Here is a 23,718-nt window from a genome sequence, read left to right on the forward strand (position 1 = left end):
CAAGCAAGCCTTTCCCAGAAGGTCCCAATGTTAGAAAAGGGAACAGAGCCAGGGACCAGTAGAAGAACCACTGAATATCTAAGTGATTAAAGTTTAGTTGCATTTCCTAAGTTTTTCAAAAACTGTATTCACAAAAGCATTTAAATAACCTTTCAAACTTTTTTAGAAGTAGGAAAGAAGGAAATGACACAACAGTAGTAATGTGGATGCACATATCCTAAAACATCCCTACACCTGTACATCCATCATTACTGCAGGGGAAGTATCTGATTTTTGAAAGGTGATTAGAAATGCTGTGAATTTAGGGTGGATGGAGCTTCAAAGACTCAGGCAGCACCAACTTCAAGGGAGCAAACTTTTCCTACAGGGGTCACAAATTGTTTTTTCAGGAGATGTTATTACTTAGAAATTTTTCTATAACAAGAGAAAATGGTATTTTTATGACATTTATACAAAAGTGAGCAAAGAAGTTCCAATTATGTAGAAAGAAGAAAGGAATAAGCAAATAACTCTGAAAGATGAACCTGACAAAAATGCTTTATACAGCAGCCAGTTAGAAGATGGATTAGAAAATGTGAAATTTTACGTATAAAATGCAATCCAAGTTACTTTTCCTACTTTCATAGCAACCACAAATTCAGCTGAAAGTCAAAATCCACCACAGGGACTCAGTTTGGAGAACTGCTGTTAAGCCAGAGGTTGTGATCACTTTATCCCTGACTCCTTTCTAGGCTGTTCAGTCCCTTCTTAGAGACCCACAGGGTGAACTTAGGCTTGGAAGAGGGGGGAGTAAGAAATGTGCATAGCTGTGTCACTACTGAATCAGACTCCCAAGCTCCCCAGTCCCCAACCTCCAAGGAGGTATCCCAGCCCATTTAAACAGCACCCATTCCAGCATCAAGGTCTTCCTCTCTGCGTGGGGTGAGGCATCAACCAGGAGCCGAGGAGGAAGGACTGGGCCAAGGTCATTCCACCAGGAACCATTTCAAAGCCCGTCCCACCCCAAGGCTAGAGTAAGAGCAATGCCAATCTGGAAACAGGCAGAAGCAGCTCCTTAAAAAAGATGGCAATGATCCCACCATCTCAGTTTTGCTTGGGGAGGTGCTTTACAACAGAGATTTCAGATTCTGTACCCATTCCAGTGAGCTGAACCACCAAGGGCAAGTGCAGAGATGTCTGCCCGGAGCAGATCCCTGAGCCTGCTGTGCCAAGAACAGAACTGGGTTCTACCAGCTAGGGACGGAGACAGGAAGGTGAGAAGGTGTGATCATTCAATCTCTGCCTGGGCAAGTGTTAGTAGCTCAGTAGTGTCCTGACTCTTTGCTACCCGATGGACTGTAACCCACAAGACTCCTCTGTCCATGGGATTCTCCAGGCAAGAATAGTGGGAGTGGGTTGCCATGCCCTTCTCCAAGAAATCTTCCTGAACCTGGGCAAACTGCATGCTTTATTTTTTTCTGCTCTCTCTCTCTTAAAAAAAAAAAAAAAAATCTAGTGGAGGTCGGGCGTAAAAAAAGAAAAAAAAATAAATAACTAAACGTGATCTTGAATCCAAGATCAGATTAGATATGCCGGATTTCCCCAGTCAAAAGGAAAGGTTTCCGAAGTCTGTGTACTCTAGGCCTAGAGAAGTAGGTGGGCTGGACCCTGTCCCTCCCCAGGATGGGAGAATCAGACCAGTGTCCTAGGCTCGGTTTCCTAAATACTCCGGGGCGCTGGGGTTGGGATGAGCCGCTGCGAGCTCGGAAACGAAGACCCCCTTCCCCTCCTCCACCTGTGGGACTGGAGGGCCCCCAGGCGCGGCCATTCCTTCCACCAATCTCCCAGGGCAGGCGCTTTTCCTTCCTTCATTACCTCACTACCTCCTTCCCTTGACGTCAGCCCCGGGTCTTCCAAATGAGGGGAGGGAAGATGGAGATGAGTCTGGGGCAGTCGGTATCAGGATCCCCGCAGCACCGGGTCGGGGGTAGGGGGTGGAAAATGAGGTAATGCGCGCCCAATCCCCGGCCTCAAAAGGCCGCGAGCGGCCACTTCCCTCCCGGCTCCGGCGGGTGTAGTTACTAGGCAACCCTATCGGCGACGCGGGATGCCGGCCAAGTTCACCCAAAGTTGAAGAATAAATTTGGGGGAAGAGAAGGTGGAGGGTGGAGCAAGCGCCGAGGAGGCACGAGGGACAGGAAAAGAGCTTGGAGGGAGAAGAAGCTGGTTTTCCGCCCCCCGGGATCAGGAAGAAGGGCGGGCGCGGACTGGAGCTGTCTCCCCGGAGACACCGCAGCCTCCGGCCTGCAATCCCGCACCCAGTCCGGGGCTGCGGGGCGCTACCGCACCCGAGACTCTGGGGGACTGGGGTGGGGAGAAGGTGGTGGCCCGAGTGTACGCGCCCTCGAAATGGTCCCAGAGAAGGCTGGCGAGTGTGTCCAGCGCGCGAGGAGGGGGCTGGAAAAGGGAGACAAACTGGCTGAGTGGGTGGGAGTGGACCCCGGGTTTAATCTTTGATCCCGAGGAGGCTGAAGTCCTCCTAGCAAAGAGCCCTTACCAAAAAATAAAAATAAAATCCTCAAAAGTTCTGCTCTTCAGCTCCAAACGGTAACCGCCCTCATTGATATTCAGAGTAAGACCACCAGGAGACCGGGAAACCTACGTCTTTCAGATAGGAGCCAAGAGATGGGCTTCAATTTGCTTCAGGGAGCCCAGTGGGTTCGAGGCGCCTGTGGCCTCCAGGACTCGCAGGCGGGGCCGCCCGGCGGCGGACACTCCAGGGCCCGCCAGCTCGAGCGCCCCCTCCGGGGTCGCGGGGACCCAGACCCGGTGCGGAGCGCCTTCCTACCTGCTGTAGGGCGTCCTCAGCAGCAGGGCCTGGCTGCCTGTGCAGCTGTCGGTGGGCGTGTGGCAGCCGTAGACTGGGGGCGGCACGGAGTACTGCTGTTCCCCTGCAGAGAGCCAGGAGAGCCGGGTGAGCGCGCGCTGAGGGCTGGGGGTGCGGGGCCGCGGGCGGGGGCTGGGCCCCCAGGCTGTGCAGGGCGCACGGGGGCCTGGATGCCCGGGCCGTGCCGAGAGACGGCTGTCCAGATCACAGCGAGCTAAGCTTCTCCCTTTACCTTCTTTTAAGCAGTCACCGCACAGAACACGGAAAAGACCCTCTGGACATTCGCAGTCTCGGCGGAGTGGGGCTAACATACTTGGAGTGGGGAAAAACAATCTTTTCTTTTGAGATTAGGCTATTTCCAAAATTCTTCTAGCTGTCCTCTTCTCCCTTCCCCAATTTGCTGTGGGTTGGAAATTCCTGGGGAGGCAGGGGTGGCATGGAAGAAGGGGAGAAGCCCCCACCCCCACCCCGGCTTACCCAGCGAGCCCTGCTGGCCCATGGGGTCCTCGTGCTTGAAGGAGTGGTTAGGGAACTGCGCCGCGTGGTGCGAGGGCGTGTGACCGTAGCTGGGCGTCCCGTCGAAGGTTACCGTGCTGTATCCTGCGGACGAGGCCGAGAGAGAAACAGCGTCAGCGGGGAGTCAGGGACCCTGTGAACCAGAAACCGGGCGAGGAGCACCCAGCCCCGCATTCAGATCCCGCGCCAATCAGCCCCCAGGGAAGCCGGGCCCAGTGTGACTTCGGGACATGCTCCCTGCCCTTTCCCGAGTAAAATCCAGACCTCCCCAGAGTTTCCCAATTTATTTACGCCCTTGTCTTTCACGACGTCCGCGGCTTCTGCACCGAACCTCGCCAGTATGAAAACTTTCAGCCGCTCGGCGGAGAAAGTCGTTTTCCCCCCCAAAACAAAACAGCGCGGTTCTCGCGCAGGGGCAGCGGCGGGCGACCACAATGGATCTGCTCGGCTGACCCGGCGCTGACTCGGAGCCGTAAATCAGAGGCCCGCGCACCAACTTTCATTAATTACTCGGGGCCAGTTAAACGGCCTGGGCTTTACATGGGGGAGAGTAATTACTGAGTAATGTTATCTGTCTGAGGCTGCGCGACCCGACACCACTGACACTCAAAGCCCTCGGGAAAGCTGGTGAGGGGAAAAAAAGAAGGGGCCTTTCAAGTTGGCCCAGCGGGCCTCGACCCTGCGCCTTCCTCCGTCCTTCCTCGGACCCAGCTCGCGCCCTGCGGATCTGACTGTGACCATCACTGTAGGGGCCGACTTCCTCGAGTCCCAGGCCGGGAAACCTGTTTGTTTCAGAGTGTGCCTGACAGTGTACCTCCCTTTCCATACATGGTACGCACGGGGTCCAATGCCTCAGTTTCCCTGCCGAGAAACCGAAGGCAATGTCGCGGCATTCTTCCCCAGCTTTCCGAAGGTGAGGGGGAAAAAAAACACGTGTTGGTGGTTGAAAAAACGTAGTCTCCTTCTGTGATTACTGTCACCAAAGTACTTGAAACATTTACCCCACTGGCTTCTGCAAAACTGTAGCTGCCTCTGGGGGAAAAGCATCCTCCAGCTAAGATAAGGATCAGTTCTGAGTCCTGAACCCAATGGTGGGGTCCTTTCCTGGAGGCAGGCTCCGTAGTTTCTGAACTGAGGTCCTGGCCAAGTGAGGAATATTAGTCCAGAAGCTCACATCGGCTCCCTGCAGGGCCACTGGGCTGAACCCAGTCCCCCCACCCCGCCCTTGCTGGGCCCCGCCTCTTGCACTGAGCTGAGCCTCCAACCAACCCCCCCCCCCCCCCGCCTCAATTCTTGGGAGTAGGGTGAGTCAAACAACCTCCATTCTCCAACTCTTGCCCCAGGCATAATCAGAGCTCTACAACAAACGTCCCTGAAGATTTAGATTGAATAGTGAAAGGTAAAACCCACGTCTTTTAAACGCCCCCCTACACACACACACAAAAACAAAAACAATAACCAAGCTTCTACAGTCCACTTCGGGGAATGTGGTGTGTTAAAGAGTCGTAGGGAAGGTTGGAGCAGGTCTTAATAAACGAATTGTACAAGTCTCTCGCACCAGTTGGAGCCACAGGTTGACAACTTAAGAAGCCACCAGCTTTAGCAATTTGCATGACCCCAGAGGCCTCTATTTCTGGCCTGCTAAGTGGGCAATGATAACCCCCGGCCCGCTAGCTGTCAGGAGTGGGTGAGCACGCTGGCGCTTCCAGGCACTTCCTTTTGGGAACGGAGGCCGCGCTGTTTGAGGCCTACCAATCAGCTGACAAGCGAAATTTGGCTCGGAGCGCCCAGTTTTAAGGGGGATGGCCGAATTTTGAAAGAACTGTTTTTTAAATAAAGAGGAGAAACAGGAGCGACAAAGAAGTTGTCTCTAGACGGACCCTTCTCCATTCCTGAGCCGGTGGCCGGAGCACCGTGCTGTCCCCGGAGGCGGCCCCCGCCACCGTAGGTGCGCGGCGAGGGCCAAGGGGTTGCGCGAGGCTGCTCCTGCGTGGATCGCCTCGACTCCGCGCCCCGCGAGGCTCCCAAGGCCCCCCTCCCCGGAGAGGGGGTGCACATCGGTGAAAGCGCCCTCATAGAGGAGGGGAGAGGGCCCTTTAAATTAGCTTATCGGATGCGGGACTGATTAGAGCGCGTGGTCCCGGGCCTTGCACTGAGACAAGCGCGGAGAGCGCGGAGGCGGGGGCCGGGGGCCGGGGGCCGGAGGAGGGACAGCTGCCGGCCAAAGGGGACAGCGTGTTCAAAGATTCGTTGTATTGTTACAGGCCTTAGAGGGAGAGGCTCGAGCGGCCAAGGTAGCGCCTTTCCCACGGTTCCTCTCGGCCCGGCAAAGCAGTGCAACCTTGACCGCGTGGAGCAGCGACACACTCTTTGCGCTACTCTCCCCCGCCCGCCGCAGCGGAGGAGTCCAGGAACAGCATGGCCTGCGGAAGCTGACCGGTGGGGGGGACAGCAGGCTCAATCAGGAAGGTGGTCCCAAGGGTTGAAAATGATGACTCCGCAGCTGCGGCAGCGGCAGCATACGGGGAAGGCTATCTAGCAACGAAATACCCTCTACAGAGCGACCCAAGGGGGGCGCCCTTGGCCCTAGGGCTGTGCTGGTGTCCCCATGTGACACTAGGTGGCCCAGTGATAACCAGGTATCCTCCAAGGATAGGGTTCTGAGCATCAGAGGGTCTGGGGAAATCGCTCAAGACTCTCAAGCAGTCTTCCTCTTCCCTTCCCAAACTTTGCACTTAAGTTTGGGAATACAAGTCCTCACCCTCCTGACAAATTCCCCAAGGGTCACACACAGGCTACACTGGGTTCCGTGCCCATCCAGCAGGGAAGAGGAAATCCATCTCAGCATGGAGGCCAAGATCCCTAGAAACAGAGGTTGAAATAGCCTAGAATGGTCTGGGTTTGAGTCCAGGTTCGGCCAGAGAGAGATCTCCTGGACATCTTATCTCTTAGAGTCTAGATTTACTCCAGTGTCAGGCTGTGAGCTTCTTGCAAAGGATAAGACATTCTCTCTTAACATTCAGTCTCCAGTGCCTGGCACAGAATAAGTGCTCAATAAATGTTTCCTGAATGAGTATTTATAAGCAAGATTAGAATACAGGTATAATATTTAAGAAACTCAACAAAAACTCAACTGAGGTATGATACCTTGGAGTGGGGAGATAGGCAAGAGTGCCAGCAATTGTCTCCTCCCCTGAGCCATTGAAGGTTGCCCTGCCTAGAGACTGGGATCCAGAATCTTTATTCCTCTCCCCTGGAACTGACCTTGGCCAGCTGATGGGCTGTGGGGAAGGAACCCTTGCCCTTGCTTTCCCCAACTCAAGCCTCCCGCCAAGACTCTACATTCCTGGGGGAGCTGCAGGAAGCCCAGAAATCAAGAGAATAAATCTGAAATCTCAGGGCCCAATCTGGTTGCTAACGCCAGGGCTGAGCCACGAGTCGCTTCTGACATCCCACCCCAACTCCCAGCTGCCAAGTGACTTACAGAGACTGGGCAAGCATGACCCCTTATGTTTTTATCGCAAGAGAAAACCCAAGCCTAAAGACAGGAACCAGCTTACAGGCTGTGGCCTGGGTCTGTGGCCTCTCTACTGAGCAATTTCCCAGAATGTTGGGGCGGGGGAGGCTCCTTTACCTATTAGTCGTGGTCCCCAGCTCCCAAGCCCCTTTTCTCTTTGACATCTCAGGCCTATCCTCTAGAGAGGAATTAAGATTTTTCCCCTTACGTGTAGTGCTGGCTGGCTAGGAAGCCCACAGTCTCAACCCTGAGACTTGAGTTGATGGAATTCTGGGCATCAGATGACCCTGTAGAAGTTTGGACACAAGGACCCAACCAAAGCCACAGAGTCCTGGTTCCAAAAACCCTACAGAACCTAGATGGACTCAAAATGATAATGGTATTTTGCACACGGGGTACTTAAATGGTTTCTAAGGTGTCTTCAAATAGCACACTACCAAACAGAGACTCACTCACCTCATACACCTGCCTGCCAGTCTTGCTCTTTTAGGTCCAACCAAGTTTAGGTGGCTGCTGCCTTCTGTGTTTAGAACCCGGGTTGGGGGGCGGGGGAGGAGTCGGACTTATGTAGCATAGAACTTCAAACCAGAGTCAGACATCAGGTTGGGCGTCTTGGCTCTCTTACAAGATAGAGAAACTGAGACCTGGAGGTTTGCCAAAGGTTACACCAACGTGCTAATTAGATGTGGTACGATCAGAGAACAAGAGTCTGCAATCCTCACTGAGATGTTCCAATACTCCATGAGTTCCAAACACTAGTTTTCCCTCACAAAAGACTTAGAGTGGAGGGACCTCATGGGTGGGTTTCAGGTTTTCCACAAGACATGGATCCCAGATTCCCCGAACGAAGAGAAGAGGGTGGTTTCGGTTTCGCCAGAGCTTCTGGCGGGCCAGGTGCTCTCGGCTGGGTGTGAATGGGGTCGCGCGGAAGAAGATACGCGTTTAGAACTTGCGCGGGAAAGCGGGAAGAACACCGCTCTTCTTCTGCGCTCCTTGGGCGCCCCAGCACCTCCTGCAAACAGTATGCACTCTTCTGCTCCCAACCCACGCATTCCAAAAACAGACTAGTCCTTGGCCCGAGCAAATTTTTGCTCTAGGAAAAGCATCCGCTCCTGCGTTTTTAAAGCATCTCCTAAAACATCGAATCAACCAGAATTGGTTTAGGTTCACAACAGCGCATATGTCTAATAAACAAAATAAAATGCAGAAGTTCGGCGTAATTGATTCTGCTTTGGTCCCTGAGAAAAAGCGGGCGACGGCTCAAGATGAGAAACCTACGGCTGTGTCCCTTGCTGTACGAGGACTGAAAACGGAAAATAAACCTCTCTTTGTTTTAACTTTCAAGTCTTGCAAAAATCTTTCTCCAGCTACAACCCGGGTTCAACGACTAGGAGGCGCCTGAGGCGGGCTGGAAGGAAGCCGGCGCTCTGGCCTCATTTCACCGCCTGTGGTAGGACCCCGTCGCGCAGGGTTTGGAATCGGATAAACGGGGTTCTCCTCCAGCCCTGGAGCCCGCGTGGCCGCACCTGACCTGGCACCCAGGAGCCATCCACTTCTATACTACTATACACTGGAGCCAAACGCAAACAGGGACATGGATCTAAGAAAGCCACTATTTTGTCTCCAGCTCATTCATTTACTCATCCTAGGGCTCCAAGGTACTTATGGTGCCTCCATTAGGGCCAGAGGGGCTCCTGGCATTTTTGGCGGGCAGACGCACCAAGAGCTGCTCACCACGCGCTGGTCCCACTCCGAATCCAGGGTCCTAAAACGCCAGTGCTTGTCGACAGTTTGGTGCCTTAGGCGACAAAACGTCTTCCCGAGGCAGAGTCAGGCATTGCACCGGTTCCCGCTTCCCATCCCCACGGGGAATAGTCTGGGAATTTCCTGGGGTCCAAGGGCCCCCAAATGACCTCCCGGCTCATGCGAAGGGTCCGGTTCCCCGGTTCCGCGCCCTGGAGGATGTCGGGAACCCACGCCGGGGACTTCCTCCTCTCGCCGGGCCTCCTGTGTCCCCCAGCTGCGGCTTCCTCTACCCTCAACAGTCCTTGGGGAGGCGACCGGGTAAGAGCTGTGGTCAGGGAAGGGGTAGGACAGGGGAATGCCGGCGCGCGGTCACAGCCCAGCGGCCACCGCCCCGCGTGTAGGGGGCGCTCCCCTGCCCGCTTACCCTGGTTGCGAATAGCGGGCTGGCTCTCGAGGCAGCTGGGCAGGTAGGGCGCGTTGGGGAACATCCTGGCCTGGCCGGACGACGCCTGGCTGGGCGGAGGAGGACCGAAGGGTCCGTAGCGACAGGCTCCAGCGGTGCCGGTAAACTGGCCAGAGAAGTGGACGGTGAAGGCGCTCAAGCACTGCTCCTCGTGCGGCTCCGCGCCTCCCCAGCTCGGCTCCTGTTTGATGAAGGAGTGAGGCGGCGGCGGCGGTGGGGGTGGTGGCGGAGCCGGCGGCGGCGCAGGACCGCCCAAGGACCCGTAAGCCGAGGCGCCCGGGGGCGCAAAGTCCAGCACCGGCGCCCACTGCGCCGCGCCGCTCACGGGCAGGGCGCAACCGCCGCCGCCGCCCAGCGAGGGTACGGCCGGCAGCAGCGCGTTCAGGTCCCGCACGTCGGAGCCCATCTGCTGTGACTCAAACCCGGACGTTCCGCGGGCCCTCCGGCTTTGCAGACGCTCGGCGCTCGACTCCGCCTCGCCTAACTTGGCCCAGATGCCTTCCGGACCCCGGATCCCCGGCAGCCGGAGCGTGTGCGAAGACGCCGGCTCCGGGGCACACGTGGACGCCGGCTCTTGCCGCAGGAGGAAGTCCAGGATCGCGGCGAGGAGGCGGCGGGGCCCCGGCTCCTGGGCTGCCGTCCGGGCTCTGGGTGGGTGGGTGAGTGAATGAGTGGGAGGGAGGGAGGGAAGGGGGGAGCGGATAGGCGGTCGAGTTGCAAGAGCCCCCGGGTGTGGGCGCTGCCTTGAACTCCTTACCCCAGCTGCCTGGCTGCCCCCAGCTTCTCAAAGCTCAAATAAGAGGGGCCGGCGGCGGGGGAGGAGGAGGAGTCAGGAGTCTCGGCGGCTCCATTCACACCGCAGCCCTAGCGGATCCAGGCAGGGCGCGCGACTCCTTGGGGGCGTCCTCGCAGTGGGGGTGGGGGGCGGGCCAGAGGGAGCGTCCCTCTCAGAGACACCCTCCTCTCCTACCCGCCACGCGCTCTCCGCTGGCCTGTGGGACTCAGGCCTCCCCCCCACCTCCCCTTCTCGGCCTTCGCGAGTGTGGGCGCCTCGCAGCACTGGCGAGCCGCTCCAGGTGAGCAGGGAATGTCCCCCCCCTGCATCCCTGTGTGGTGAGGGTGGGGATGGGGTTGTTAATCGGGGAGGGCGGGTTGGAGGGAGGGGCAGGGGGCTCCACGAGGGCGGGAACTTCGGAATAGCTGCAGAGAACTTTCCTGGACCTCAAAAAGGCGGATCCCTTGCTTTGCGCCCGCGAGTCCGGCTCTTGCTTCTAGAGCCGTCAGACTGGACTGGTGATCATAATCTCAGAGTCACTGGGGAGTGGGGTGGCTTTTTGTGGATTCCAGAGGCCAGACTCAGGCGTAGGTGGGTGACCTGGAGGTTGCATCAATTTAATAAACGGAGCGTAATTCCATTGACTGGCGGCATGGTGAAGTTTGCGCCCAGAGAAAGGCGGTTTCCGCGTACCTGAAATCGGTGCCAGCGACACTTCATCTCCCTTTCTAGTGAGGAGTATCTAACTCTTCGACGGTGACGCCGGGAAAACAGAATGGCGGCTAGTTTGGGAGGAAAGAAAACCCTTAGGGAAATGCCCAGATTCCGGTCGGAGAATCCTGGCGCCGAGTGTGGAGGGTAGGGAGTGAGGAAGGTTTGGGTACGAAGTCCTTGGAGGTGAGATGGGCTCCCGGAGCGGCTCCTGCTGAGCTCTGCCTCCGCTCATTCCAGTCGGGAGTACCACTCTGGATGCGTGGTGACTGCCCAAGAGGCACAAGCCAGGTTAAGGGGATGGAGGAGAACCTCAAGCGGCCCAAGGCAGGGTTCTTACCGTTGGGAGCTCCCAGAGCCTGGCGCAGCCAAGTCAGGTTCCTGGCTCTACCTAGTCATTCTTTGGGAGTCCCGCGCCCCAGAACAGGTGTTTGAGGTTTTGTTTAGTTTTGTTGGTTTTTCTAAAATAGTCGGCTTCTACCGGAAAAGAGAAGCCTAGGGAACCGGGCTTGGAGTGCGGGAATTCTAGAATCCGGGAACCTGGATTGGAGTGCGCTTCAGGGGCGCGTGGAAACGCCCAGGAGGCAGCGGCGACGGCGCAGCCTGGGACTGCCAGGAGCGCCGGGCGCGAAGCGGCCGGGTGCCGCTTGGCCTCTGACACGAGGCTGGCCGAGGATGGGGCCCGAAGATGTTCAGCCAAGCCCATGTGAAGCAACAGTCAAGTGGTTGCAGTTTTATAAAGAAGCTGGGCGTTTTTAAAGCCTTGCTTTACTCACAAGGAGCTTTGGTTTTAATTAATTTGCACTAAGTAAAAGCCAGGAGTTCTGGGTGCGACCCCGCAGGGTGTGTGGCACCTACTCGCTAAGTACAGGTCCCTCCTCTGGAGGTCGCTTGTCCTGGAAGCGCAGGAAACCTTGAGGGCAAAGGTCGGGAACAGGCGCTACCCATTGGATGGCCGGACCACGTTCGCAGTGATGGACACCTTTCTGCGCGACTTTGGTGCCTGACTTTTCGAAGTTTGCGCTCAGAAGCTTTTTCTTTCTCTTCTTTTTAAAAAAGTGAAAAGGCTCTCGAGGCCAGCTCCTTCTCGCCCGCACTCGTTGTGGGCCGCCCATTCCTCTCCCGCACGCCGCATCTGTAAACCTGAGCGGGGCTCCAGCGCTGGGCAGAGGACATGGGCTTTAGGTCTTTTTGATGGAGAAAGGCCTCTCGAGATAAGGCTTCTCAGGCCAAGTTGCCCCCTAGGACGCCCCAAATCCCTGTCTCACACCCTTCGCTCTTACTTATACTTCGAAGTCGTTTTTTCTTCAGGAGGACTCGCTCAAGCGCTGTGAGGGAAAGCGAGCCGCTTATGAAAAGCCAGGGATTTCCACTTCTAAACGGGAAAGCTTGAGATTATTTCTTTTTTATCCTTCTTTGCAGTTTGTTGGGGGTATTTGGAAAAGGGTGGCTTGATTGTGACCTTTTGTGGTTTTGAATCCTAGAGAGAGCAAGGGCGCTTAACTCTCTGACTTTAAGGGGGGGAAAAAAGGTTTTGCCTGGGGGTGGGGTGAAAGGAAGGGGAGGGGGGCTAGGAAATTTAGGACTCTACTTGTTGCCTGAAAATTCTTGAGGGAGGGAAAAGCAGTGATGCAATCCCCATTTCGACTCTGGGGTACCCCCTCGCCCCGACCTTGTAGTCCGAAGCGGTGGGAGGAGTTCCCTGCAACCCACAGCGCAGAGAAATAAGTGCTGTGCATCCGAAGCCGCAGCCTGCCCCCGAGATGAGGTCTTCGAAGGTCCCTCGGCCTCGCCCGCGTCCGTGCCCTGAGCCCAGGCGCCCCGGAGCCAACCCTGGAAAGCCGGCAAACTACTGCGCTCACCCGGCGCCCTACGCTCTCCACTTTTCCCTCAGCTAGACAACGTTCTCAGCGGGCGCTCTGCGGTTCCCCAGGGGACGGGCGCGCTCGGCTAGCCTCCGCGCCCTGAGCTGGGCAGGCAGTCTGGTGGGAAAGAAGATCCAACCTCTGCCCTCCCCAGCAGGTAGAGCGATCGGCGGCATCCCAAGGTCCCAGGGATCTGAGGGCTGCGGAGACCTGGCCACTCCTTTCTCACTCACCTTCCCAAACCCCAGATAGCGAGGACACCTCTGGCCGAGGATGTGGTCTGAACCACCGATTGGCAGAGCTAGAAATTCAACTCCTCGTTCTACAGAAAAGGAAACTGAGGCCCAGGCAGAGGGAGGAGAGGCAGCTGCGGCGTGCAGTGGTTAAGAGCAAGGGATTGGTGGACAGAGAAAGGGATCGCAGCTCCCCACCAGGTAACCAGCAGCTGGAGGACCATAGACGCGGTCTGTAGCTGCCGGGAGCCTCGAATAATGAGCTATTAGTACCCACCCTCAAGGGGTCTTCAGGAATAGACAGAAGATAGTGTTGGCCTACGTCCTCGATGAACGTTACAGTTTCTTGTTATTACTGTCCAAGGACATTGAACAAATTAGTGGCAAAACCGAGCTGGAACCCAGGTTCCTCTCAGAACTTAACCCACCACCCTCTGCCTCTTTAGAGCTAATGGAATGGGCAGTAAAGGAAAGAAGGAGGAAGGGAGATACTGGAAACCTACGTGGCTTTCGTGTCATTGGTAAAGTTCATCCTGGCCTGGAAGGGACTTAATTATTCCAAGATTTTTAAATCGAGGCTGAGTGGGAGGGGGAGGGAGGTCTTCTAACCCCCACCCCACTCTGACCCCGGCGCCGTCAACTGGATCTGACCAAGCGCCCAGCCTGGCCCTGTAGCCGCGGCCCCAGGGACCAGACCGTACTCCAGAGCCGCGCTCCGGGCGTCACCCCCGCGGCCGCCGACAACTGAATAAACACACCGAGTCGCTGCGATCTGTCAAGGGCTGGGGCCGCCTGCCCGCGCCCGGGGCCGCAAACAGCAGAAAGGAGTGGTGGGCTGCGCGGGAGGAACCGGTGCTCGATTTAGCGCCTCGCGCCAGAGGCCAGTGCCCGAGCTCCAGGCGTCTGACCGCTGCTCTCTCCTCCCCGCCAACTGCAACTCTTAGCAGTCTGCCTACCCCGGGCCGCGGCAGACGCTTAGGCTGGTTTCCATCCCCGCGCAGGCGGTGGAAATCCCAGCTTCATTTATCTAAACTGAAAAAAAGTAAGAGAAGGGCTTTTGTTATTGTCTACCCCCCGGCTTCCTCCGTTCATTTGAAAATTAACTGGACTTTTTGGCCAATCCACCATCTACGGTTCAGACTCAGTTGGTTTGGGGTCCCAGGACCGGTGCTCGCTACCAGGTACGCAGAGCAAAACTCCCCTTTCCTCCACCCCCGGCTCGCAGTGTCTAAAGCGGTCAGGGTTACCCGTCTGTTCTGATGCCACCGCGAGAGAGTCCCCAATGAAAGGATTCCGCAGCGCTGCCTCTATTATTATACCGTAAATCTTTTTAAATTCTGGAACTAATTATATAGAGGATATGTCTCAATTTGTTCTGCATTAATGCCACAGTGGGGATGGAGGCCGGGCCGTGGCCAGAGCAGATACGCAGGCCTATGAAATTGATGAGCTGAGAGTTGCTTCTAGTCCTGAGCGCACCATCTGGAATTCCAGTCTGAGGTTACAATTAGAACTCCTGACCCCAGATTCAACTTTGCAAACAACAGGAGAAAAAAAAAAAAATGGGGAAAAGAAAAAAAACCAAGAGGAAAAAAAAAAAAACACCCGAACTTACTCTGCACCTGTAAAAAAAAAAAAAAATCCTCACACAAGCTTAAAATCGTCTCATCTTAAAGATTCTTTCCAAGAATTTCTTTTAACCTATAAAAGATAATGGAATATATTTTATAGATTGGATTTTATCTTATCCCCTTTCCCTCTTCAGGCTGCACTCGATTTAATAGTTGTCAGTTTTCCTTCAGTGTTGGATTTAATTATATAGGAACAAAACTTTGCTCAGTAAATTAGCTTGCTAAATATTCTGTCACTTTTGTGATTCTGCCTTTGAGAAATAGCGTAATTACGGAAATCTATCTGAATCTAGGATTTTTTTTTTAACTTGCCCCACCTTAACTGTAATCAGAGATGTTATTTGTGTTGTAATTTTATTTGTGTTCTAAATCAGTTGTGCCAATTTCTTCCTTCTTTCTTTAGTACCACGCTGCTTTATTTTCCTCTCACTTTGACCCCCTGAAGAAAACGAAGGACCAGGCAGTAAGGGGAAATCTGTTAAATTTATTAGCATAAATACTTAGACAAAACGAGATATAAATCACCCAGATGAATTAAGCCATAAAATATCCCAATGAACTCAGTCCCTTGCCAGGGTCCTGGTGTATAAATGTTCATATAAAACAAGGTATCAGTATTATCTTTCAAACTGAATATGTTGTAAAATTATCCAAATGTTAAGCAAGGAATATGGGGGCCATGGCAGGGCACAAAAGGAATATTCTTTAGAGAAGTCTGTTAGCACTGTGGTGCTCAAAATGTGTGACAAGAAAGGAAAAATCTGAACAGTTTGGATTTGGAATATTCAGTAAAGAGTTTTTTTTTTTTTTTAAAGGATATATTTGATCAGAAGCACAGGAATAAGGAAAGAAGAGATAAAGAACAAAAGACATTGCTTTCTATAGAATGTTTAGCTTCAAAAAAAAAAAAAAAAAACTGCTCAGAAAGGCACTGGCTCTTCATACAGATAACGGATGAGCCATTAGCGTAGAGCCACCTGGGCCTTCGTCTGCGAACCCAACCCGGATATGCAGCTGGTCAGCAGGAGAAGGATGTGTGTTCACTAGAGGTCAACCAGGGAGAAGAGGTGTGGGGGAGCGAGGAAAGGGAATTGCCAGAATTCCTAGCAGGGTATACCCAAGACAAAAATTGATAAAAGGAGCAGTGGCTTGAAAAACCCATAACCAAGGCTCTCCGTAAATCTTGGCAAAGCAGGGCATTTTGTTGTTGTTTTGTTTTCAGAATGATTGCTCTGAAGCTTTTTTTTTAAATCATGGAGTCAACCAGAAAAAGGGAATAGTCTCCCCTTTATCTCCAGCAGGGGCATCCTTATCCTTTCATTTCTATTCATTTATTCACCACACAGCAACTATTCACTGGCACATCTTAAGTGACAGGCATTGTAGCAGGGACTGAGACTAAAGCAATGTGGGGACAAGGTCTGCCTTCCTCGCATGGATCTTACATTCCAGTAGGAATGACAGACAAGCTACAAGTCACGTGCTTTCATATGGTGATAACTGCTATAAGGAACCAGGAGGCCTGGGGATGGCAGCACCAAATCGCTTTCCCTTCATTCTGCCCTCTACCCATACTGCCATATTTTAATGTGCTTAGTAAGTATCCCACCCTACTGGCAAGACACAGGGAGATTCTGAAGGATTTGGAATACTTGGTCTAGATAAGCCTCTGCCTACCAGGCGGCTGGACTTTACGGAATCAGTCGGGTAGCTGTTTAGGTGGAGCTGCGTTAAAATTGTCAGCACTAGCTGAGGGACTGAAAGGTACTGAAACTCTGAAAAACTTGACTTTCTCCTTTTCAAAGGTAAAAATAACAACACCTATTCAAGTTGTGAGAACTAGATGAGATAAGGCATGTAAACTTTTTAGCCCATAGGAAGCACTCCATAAATGGTGGCTGTTATCTATATTAACATACAGTCTGGTTTTCTTTTGCTTTGCCTTTTGCTTCTAACTATGAAGAACTAATGAGTTCGTGATGGACAGGAAGGCCTGGCGTGCTGCGATTCATGGGGTCGCAAAGAGTCGGACACGACTGAGGGACTGAACTGAACTGAATGAGTTCTAGACTTAGAGCTGGTATTGGTGTGAGATTGGTAGCAATCTTTGTTCTTGTTGGATCAGGGAGAAGGCCAGGAAGGGAAGCCCTTTGCTTAAGAGTCTGATCTCAAGATAGGATGTTGCCACCTTAAAGTAAATTGAGTGGATGAAACTGGAACCTATTATACAGAGTGAAGTAAGCCAGAAAGAAAAACACCAATACAGTATACTAACACATATATATGGAATTTAGAAAGATGGTAACGATAACCCTGTATGTGAGACAGCAAAAGAGACACAGATATATAGAATAGTCTTTTGGACTCTGAGGGAGAGGAAGAGGGTGGGATGATTTGGGAGAATGGCATTGAAACGTGTATAATATCATATATGAAACGAGTCGTCAGCCCAGGTTCAATGCATGATACTGGATGCTTGGGGCTGGTGCACTGGGACGACCCAGAGGGATGGTACGGGGAAGGAGGAGGGAGGGGGGTTCAGGATGGGGAACACATGTATACCTGTGGTGGATACATGTTGATGTATGGCAAAACCAATACAATATTGTAAAGCAATTAACCTCCAATTAAATAAATTTATATTTTTAAAAAATAATAAAAATTTTAAAAAGGTATGTACTTGAAAAAATAAAAGGCAACATTCTGATCATTCAAAAAAATAAAGTAAATTGAAATCATTGTGCCCTACACCTGGGCCCTGAAACAGGAAATATGTAACTTTGCTTCAAAATCAACTTCTTTCCATTCAGTACAGAAGGCTCAAGGCTAAAGTCAGCTTGAAAAGTTTAGGATTGCCTTCTTGTAGTCACATTTCAGGTATGCAGCCAAGTCCAAAATAAAGAATGCCAGGCTAGCTACAAGAAAACCTGGACTCAAATCCTGTCTCTGCCAATGACCATGGCCTTGGAGAAATAACTTAGGCTCTTGATTTTTCAGTACCCTTATCTGGGAAAGGAGGACGGTGAAAACAATGAAATACAGTATACAGAGTGATCTGAAAACCGTAACGTGCCAGGCAGTTCACAGCACTAGCAGGATGATCTGTAACATGAGAACTAACGGGAGTCCTCTTGGAAGCACTGGGGCCCATCCCTTGCTCCCATGTTCTCCTTCATTTGTAAAGTGGGCCTTTCTCTTGTGTTTGTTGTGAGAATTAAATGAGATACGTGTACACAGTACTTGGCAGAGAGTGTGTGCCATGTGGATGTTGCTGGTACTGTTATTGTTACCCTTCTCTGGTCATTTTCCTAGGCTCAGAGGAGGGCCTTATGCTTTCACACCAGTAGCTTCTTTCTCTGGAAGCACAGACTAGTAGGAAGAATCTGGCTTATGGATAAGATGGCTGGGGCTTAAATCCTCCTCTGCTACTTGTTTTCTGTAGACTTTGGGTGACTTTTGTATTCTCTATGAGCCTTAATTTTTGGAACTGTAAAATGGGGCTAATAATACCTTTGCCTCACAGAGTTGTTTTGAGAACAGATTAACACAACACATGTAAAGTGCCTACATGGTGCCTGGCATGTGGTCAGAAATCTAAATGGTAGTAATTAAATTTTAATTTGTCTAATCAGAGAATATTAGCTGATCAGCCCTCAAGAACTTGAATTATAGCATGATTCTGAGCATTCACACAGAAACAAATTCCTATCTTCTTTTAAACTACCTGGGGCTGCATAGATATCTCACTCTCATTTGTGAAAGACTTTGCAGTCAAGGCATTCACAGTGTTTCCTTTTTGACTATGAGCTCTTTAGGATAAAAATTAGAATTTTATTTAGTTCCACTGGGATCTTTGCAGAATATCTAACATATATCAAAGATGTTGGTCATTACATGCTTTTTCAAAATAAGCAGGAAACTGTTTTCAGCCAGCAGACAGAAAAAGCAGTTTGACTGTCTTCCTGGAGTTACCACACAGCATTTATTAATAGTTCTATAAACAGGCTAAAACATAGTATTAGCTGGGCTGCTCAAGATTATTATAAAAGTTTATGAGAAGTCGCTTAGGAAAAACAAGATAGAGTCATTAGAAATCTGATACTGGTCAATAGTGCATTTAATTCCAAGCCTCCATAAATCACAAACAGATGAAACTTCTATTGTGATCACTGTTCCAGATCTGAAGGATCCCCCTCTTCCCTTTTGTAGCATTAAATAGATTAAGAATGCCTAAATTTTTTTCCCCTCTACTAATATAGAGGCTAATTACAACATTTCCCAAGGGATAATAAATGTTGAACTGTAATCAACAGATTGACACATGATTAAATAAGAAAGAAGCACATAACTTTGACTTTCTATTTAGGGCACATGTTTATCTTTAATTATCCCCAACCTGGGAATGGAGTAATTGCTGTTATCTATTTATTATGTGTTTCTAGAGTGACATCACATTTTGATTTTGCCCAGGGCAGCTTCAGTTTAAGCTGTTGTCCCAGCTTAGTTATTATTTTCCCTTTACTTCCAAAAGCATCCTGGTTTTGATGGTAAGTGATAAGGATTCCACTTGCTTAAAATTTTATTTTATGAAAAAGATGGATTTAAGAAAGTGTTAGAGAAAAGGTGAAAGATAAGAGTTAAGTGGAGCTAGTGAGAAGGAAAGATTGGATTGATGTTAGAAAGAATGAGAAGAGCTACTGTAATTGAACATAAATCTTAGCTCTGAGCTTCCTGACAGCCAACTCAAAAAGGGAAAATAAAACTAGTTACATATCTCTCTTAATGCAATAGAAGGAAGAAACCCAGTTTTTCAGAAGAGACCAACTTTTCTAGCAACAAAAGGAGCTTATTATTTAAGAGGAACTTGTATCACTGAATTTTCTATAAGAGTCATCAGCAATGGTTAGTAATTTCAACAATAATGTTTCTAAAGTTGCAGAGACAGTCTCTAACTTGTGGCTTCTCATTTCAACTCAATAGTGTGGTATTAAAATTATAGTTCTATGAAGCTTTTTTTAAGAGGGACAAGGCAATAACATACATCCTATTAAAATTTTCTGAGGATCTAACTTGATTCAATTAACCTAGTGTTAATTTTTAGAAACTCCCAACTGATAATTTCTAAAAACATCTTTTATTTGTTAATCATCAAATAACTTAGAACATGAACCAAAGTACTATGATCATTGTTCTCCAGAATCAGTGATTTGATTTGGGAACAACTGTAGGGCAGTGGTTAACTGAGGTGACTTGCCCCCCGCCAGGGGTTGGGGTGAGGGGAAAGGACAACTGGCAATGTCTAGAGACATCTGTGATTGTCTGTGGGAGTAGGAAGGTGGATGCCACTGGCATCTAGTGGGTAGCTGCCAGGGATGCTGCTGAACATTCTTAAACGCACAGGGCATTCCCCCCACGACAAAAAATTATTTAGTCTAAGATAGTAAGTGCTGAGGTTGAGAAATCCTGCCCTAGAATATTCTGTAGAAGAGATTGTTATTTCTAGCTGGGATAGAAAGGAAAATTCTTCTTAGAGGAGTGGGCCTTGAACTAGAGTACCCCACCCCACCCCAGAGCTGGAGGATCCCTGTCCCCAGATTCAAGAAACGGTGGCAATAGAAATAGGCAGGTAAGAATGTTGTGAGGTGAGGCATGTTGTAGAGATGCCATCTACAAAGGGAATTGTGGGTATACTAATTTGGCTAGAAAAGAGGGAGAATCCATGTGGAGTAAGTAAGAGAGAAAGCCAGAGAGTACACGCAAATTTAGGGCAAAGAGTTTCTATTCTGATGTTATGCTCCAAGATCCCTAAATATTGCGAGTGCATTTTAAAAGCCACACAAATCAGAGGCAGCATAAAGTTTTATGTTCACAAAGATCATCTTTTGGACACTGGTGTATGGTGTATATATAGATAGGCACATGTCTGCTTCTCCCCCGCATCATTTTTCATCACTTACATATTAGAGATTCCTTGGAACTCAGTTTTATATCACATTAAATTTTTAAAAATGGGTGCCTGTTTATTAAAAATACAACCCATCAAGGCACAGATAATTCTGAACCGCTGCTGTAATTAATAGAACATTGCAGGAATCGCCATTAAGAAATATTATTCTGACCTAGTTTGCTGTGTCACGCTGCAGATTGTCCTTTTCTTAAATCGTGGAACAATTTGTGAGAAAAGACCACAAAGCTGGGTCCCTCGATATTAGCCATCTCAGCCCTCAAAAGTTCAGCCAGGAGCAGGACAAAACCCTCCTTACTATGTTGACATGTTTATTTCTGGCGTAAGAAAATATAGATGTTGCCCAAATTTGGTTTTCCAGTCCATTCATTTGCCTGAAGTCATATATTTTATTCTTTTCTTTGATGACTTGCAAATAAATTAGCATGATCTGCTAAGGTCTGCCAACATATATGCATTATTGGAGAAATCTAAGATGTTGAAAAATGATTGCAATTTATCCTATCCCAATACTTTCTTCTTAAGGACCAAATAAATAGTATCAGCTAGTTTATACACCTGACATGTTTATTGCAGTATTCCCACTGAGTACTTCCCATTGTCATATGTTCTCACACATTGTTTTCACAAATTGTATTTTGAAAGAAGTCAAGGGAAACTCAGCCCAGAGAAACAAGATGTTATCTTTTGGAAAGGATGAGCCCACTCTAATGGAAGAGGATAATCCATTCAGAGGTTTAGAGAGCCAGTGTCCTCCAGTGGGTGTGATAAATCCACAGGATCTGAATCCAGGATTTTGCACTGGGACCTTGAAGTCAGCAGGAACAGTTTAATCGTTGTCCAAATAAACACAGTGTATCATTATTATTATTGGAGAAGCATGGACATCTGTTAGGTCAACTTAGCCCCATCTCCTCAAGGCAGTTGTATTTGCTTAAACACAGTTCTAACTATGTCTATCACAGATAGATCTAAAGTGGATCTATTAATGCCATAACTGCTCCTTGATCATCTCTCTCTTTGAGGCTGGGTTTAAAAAAGAAAAATTCACCTGCTCCTCTCCGATAGGCTACATGCATGGAGAACTCCGTAGAGACTTCAGTTACCTTGTGGAGTCTATCAACAGAACCGTTTTCAAAAGATGAGAATATTTGAGACAGCTGGACTTTTTCATGTTGCACGTGCTTTAAGTAATCATTTGGGGCAAGAGGAATCTAAATATCACCTACTAAGAAGTTTTTCACCATGTCCTTTTCCTAACTCAATATGGTGCCTTACCAGGTGCCACTCATTGCATACAGGATATGGAAGATAAATTCTCTCTGTGGTAAAGCAGCAGTTTGCGGCAGGTTCCAGCTGCAAGGAACTTTAAAAAGCTTCTAGCCCTACCCCTTATTTTTCAGATAAGACATTACATAATTAACCCAAGATTACACAGCTAGGTAGTGGTAGAGCTGTCCCCAAGGCCAAGCTGGTGGTGGATGAGAACCATCTTTGTATAATAGCATTCTCTCATCCAGGGCTTCCCAGGTGTTGCAGTGGTAAAGAATCTGTCTGCCGATGCAGGAGACACAAGAGACATGGGTTCAATCCCTGGGTCGGGAAGATCCCTCACAGTAGGAAATGACAATCCACTCCAGTATGCTTGCCTGGAAAATTCCATGGACAGACGGGACTGGCAGGCTATAGTCCGTAGGGTCACAAGGAGTTGGCTGCAAGTGAGCAACTAACGTATTATTTATTATTCACTCATCCACACTTACTGTGTCCCTCTTATGGGCCCAGCAACTGAACTGGCGAGACACAGTTCTTGCTCTCAACTTGATCACTGTCTGGCTATGCTCTAGGACTCAATCACAGTGGAAGCAGGATGTGGAATTTGTGCTATAAGAAGTCTCCTTGTAACAGGTCTCACTTAGATCAAGTCCAAGAATTCTCTTAAACTCCTCAGTATGGTGATCAGGGAGACTAAAGGGCACTTCGTTAGGTTTTAGAGAGAGGACCTCTAGTAGCCTGTGACATAATTAGCTAACCACAATATTATTAAAATTAGGAAAGCATCATTGTACTTTAAGGAGGACTTGACAAGATATCTAAAATGCTGACAGCATCTTTTCACTTAAAAGTAGTCAATGATGCCTCATACAGGTTTAGCAACAAAGATACCCCAAGGGGGAGCTCTTCTGGTTTGGAACTGAATTGAAGTGAGTGGCTGATCAAAACGCCAAAGCACAACAAGCCTGTTTCAGAGTTGCATTTGGTAGCATAGTCAACGGAAGATAACCAGGAAGCCACAAAGAAACCATTAATTCTCTCCACCGTGTATTTTGATATTGTTGCCTATTCAAAGCTGATGAAATCCTGATAGCATTTGGAAGCAAGGAGTGGCGGTGGGAAGGTTGATTGTTACACAATATGCAAACATCACAGACATTTACCGACGATCAAGTTCCAAGATACACAACAAAATAAAACAAACAAGATTTTCTTCTAATTTGATTCCCAAAGGACCTGAAAAGCATTGCAAACGTGTTTAGTAAGGCATTAAAAATAATTATCCCGAAGAGTAATCACTCCCTTGGTTGTTTTAATGTATTTTTGTCCACAAGCAAGAGTTTTCTAAATTGCTGCATTGGCTTACTTTGCAAGGTCTCTGGAACAAAAGTACTTTGGGTGACCCCAGGATACCTGGCAACAGTTACTAAGGATGTGGATGAGGCTGAGAAAGATAAAAACAGATGATGCACTTTTTGATGTCAGACCTGAAATATTGTATAATTACAACAGAATAAAATGCTGAAGCTTAGAAACAAAGAAATAGCCCCATCAGGGAAATTAGCAAGCTTATTTAAGAGAATGTGGAACACGATTTCTTTAAAGGGTACTATAAAATGACTCTTATGCTCCCCAGATGGCCCTCTGGGTGATTTTTTTATTTAATTAGTTCTCCCCCTCCTTCCCCTCTCCATCCCTCCTCCCCCTCTCCATCCCTCCTCCTTCCCTTCTCCCCCTCTCCTTTGCATAATAGTTATTATCTGCCATCATTTATGAAGTGCATAGGCGCTCTCATGCATTCTCTGTATTTTCTCATAACAACCATTTTAATTAGCAGTTATTATCACCATGCCCAAGATGAGGAAATAGACACCAGGAGGTTTGGGTTGTCCACTGTTGCCCATCTAGAAGGTTGTATAACCAGAGCAACGGTCATCATTCTGTACAGTCTAACTTCTGAATACTGGAAGGAAGTAAAGTGGTTAAACCTCAGGGATCCACTTTAGCACCAGCCCTTGGCACAGAGTTTATCCTCAGAATCAGACTTAATGTCCTAACCGATCATGACAAGATCCATGGGCCAATGTAAAAATAAATATTTTTGCCACAGAATCTGTTTCCACTACACAGTGTCAACTAAAGTCTGACCCACCCA

General features: G+C 49.5%; 1 protein-coding gene across 5 annotated transcripts in view; it reads right to left on the reverse strand.

Annotated features, from left to right (window-relative positions):
• WT1 (WT1 transcription factor) overlaps nt 1-9,231 on the reverse strand; it is a 48,452-nt gene extending 39,221 nt beyond the window's left edge. For 2 of the 5 annotated variants that reach the window (XM_040258954.1, XM_040258951.1), the window contains exons 1-3: nt 9,070-9,231; nt 3,344-3,466; nt 2,828-2,930 (exon numbers count right to left, since the gene is read on the reverse strand). In XM_040258954.1, coding sequence (XP_040114888.1) covers nt 2,828-2,930; nt 3,344-3,466; nt 9,070-9,133 — 290 coding nt within the window. In that variant the 5' untranslated portion in view covers nt 9,134-9,231. Of the gene's footprint in view, nt 1-1,854; nt 1,987-2,827; nt 2,931-3,343; nt 3,467-4,383; nt 4,490-7,355; nt 7,446-9,069 lie in introns of those variants that run through there. The other 3 variants (XM_040258955.1, XM_040258953.1, XM_040258956.1) reach the window with 3 other exon arrangements.
• Nucleotides 9,232-23,718: the final 14,487 nt, after the last annotated feature.

Source organism: Oryx dammah, unplaced genomic scaffold, assembly GCF_014754425.2.
Source record: "Oryx dammah isolate SB20612 unplaced genomic scaffold, SCBI_Odam_1.1 HiC_scaffold_17, whole genome shotgun sequence".
In the NCBI taxonomy this organism is placed as follows: Eukaryota; Metazoa; Chordata; class Mammalia; order Artiodactyla; family Bovidae; genus Oryx; species Oryx dammah.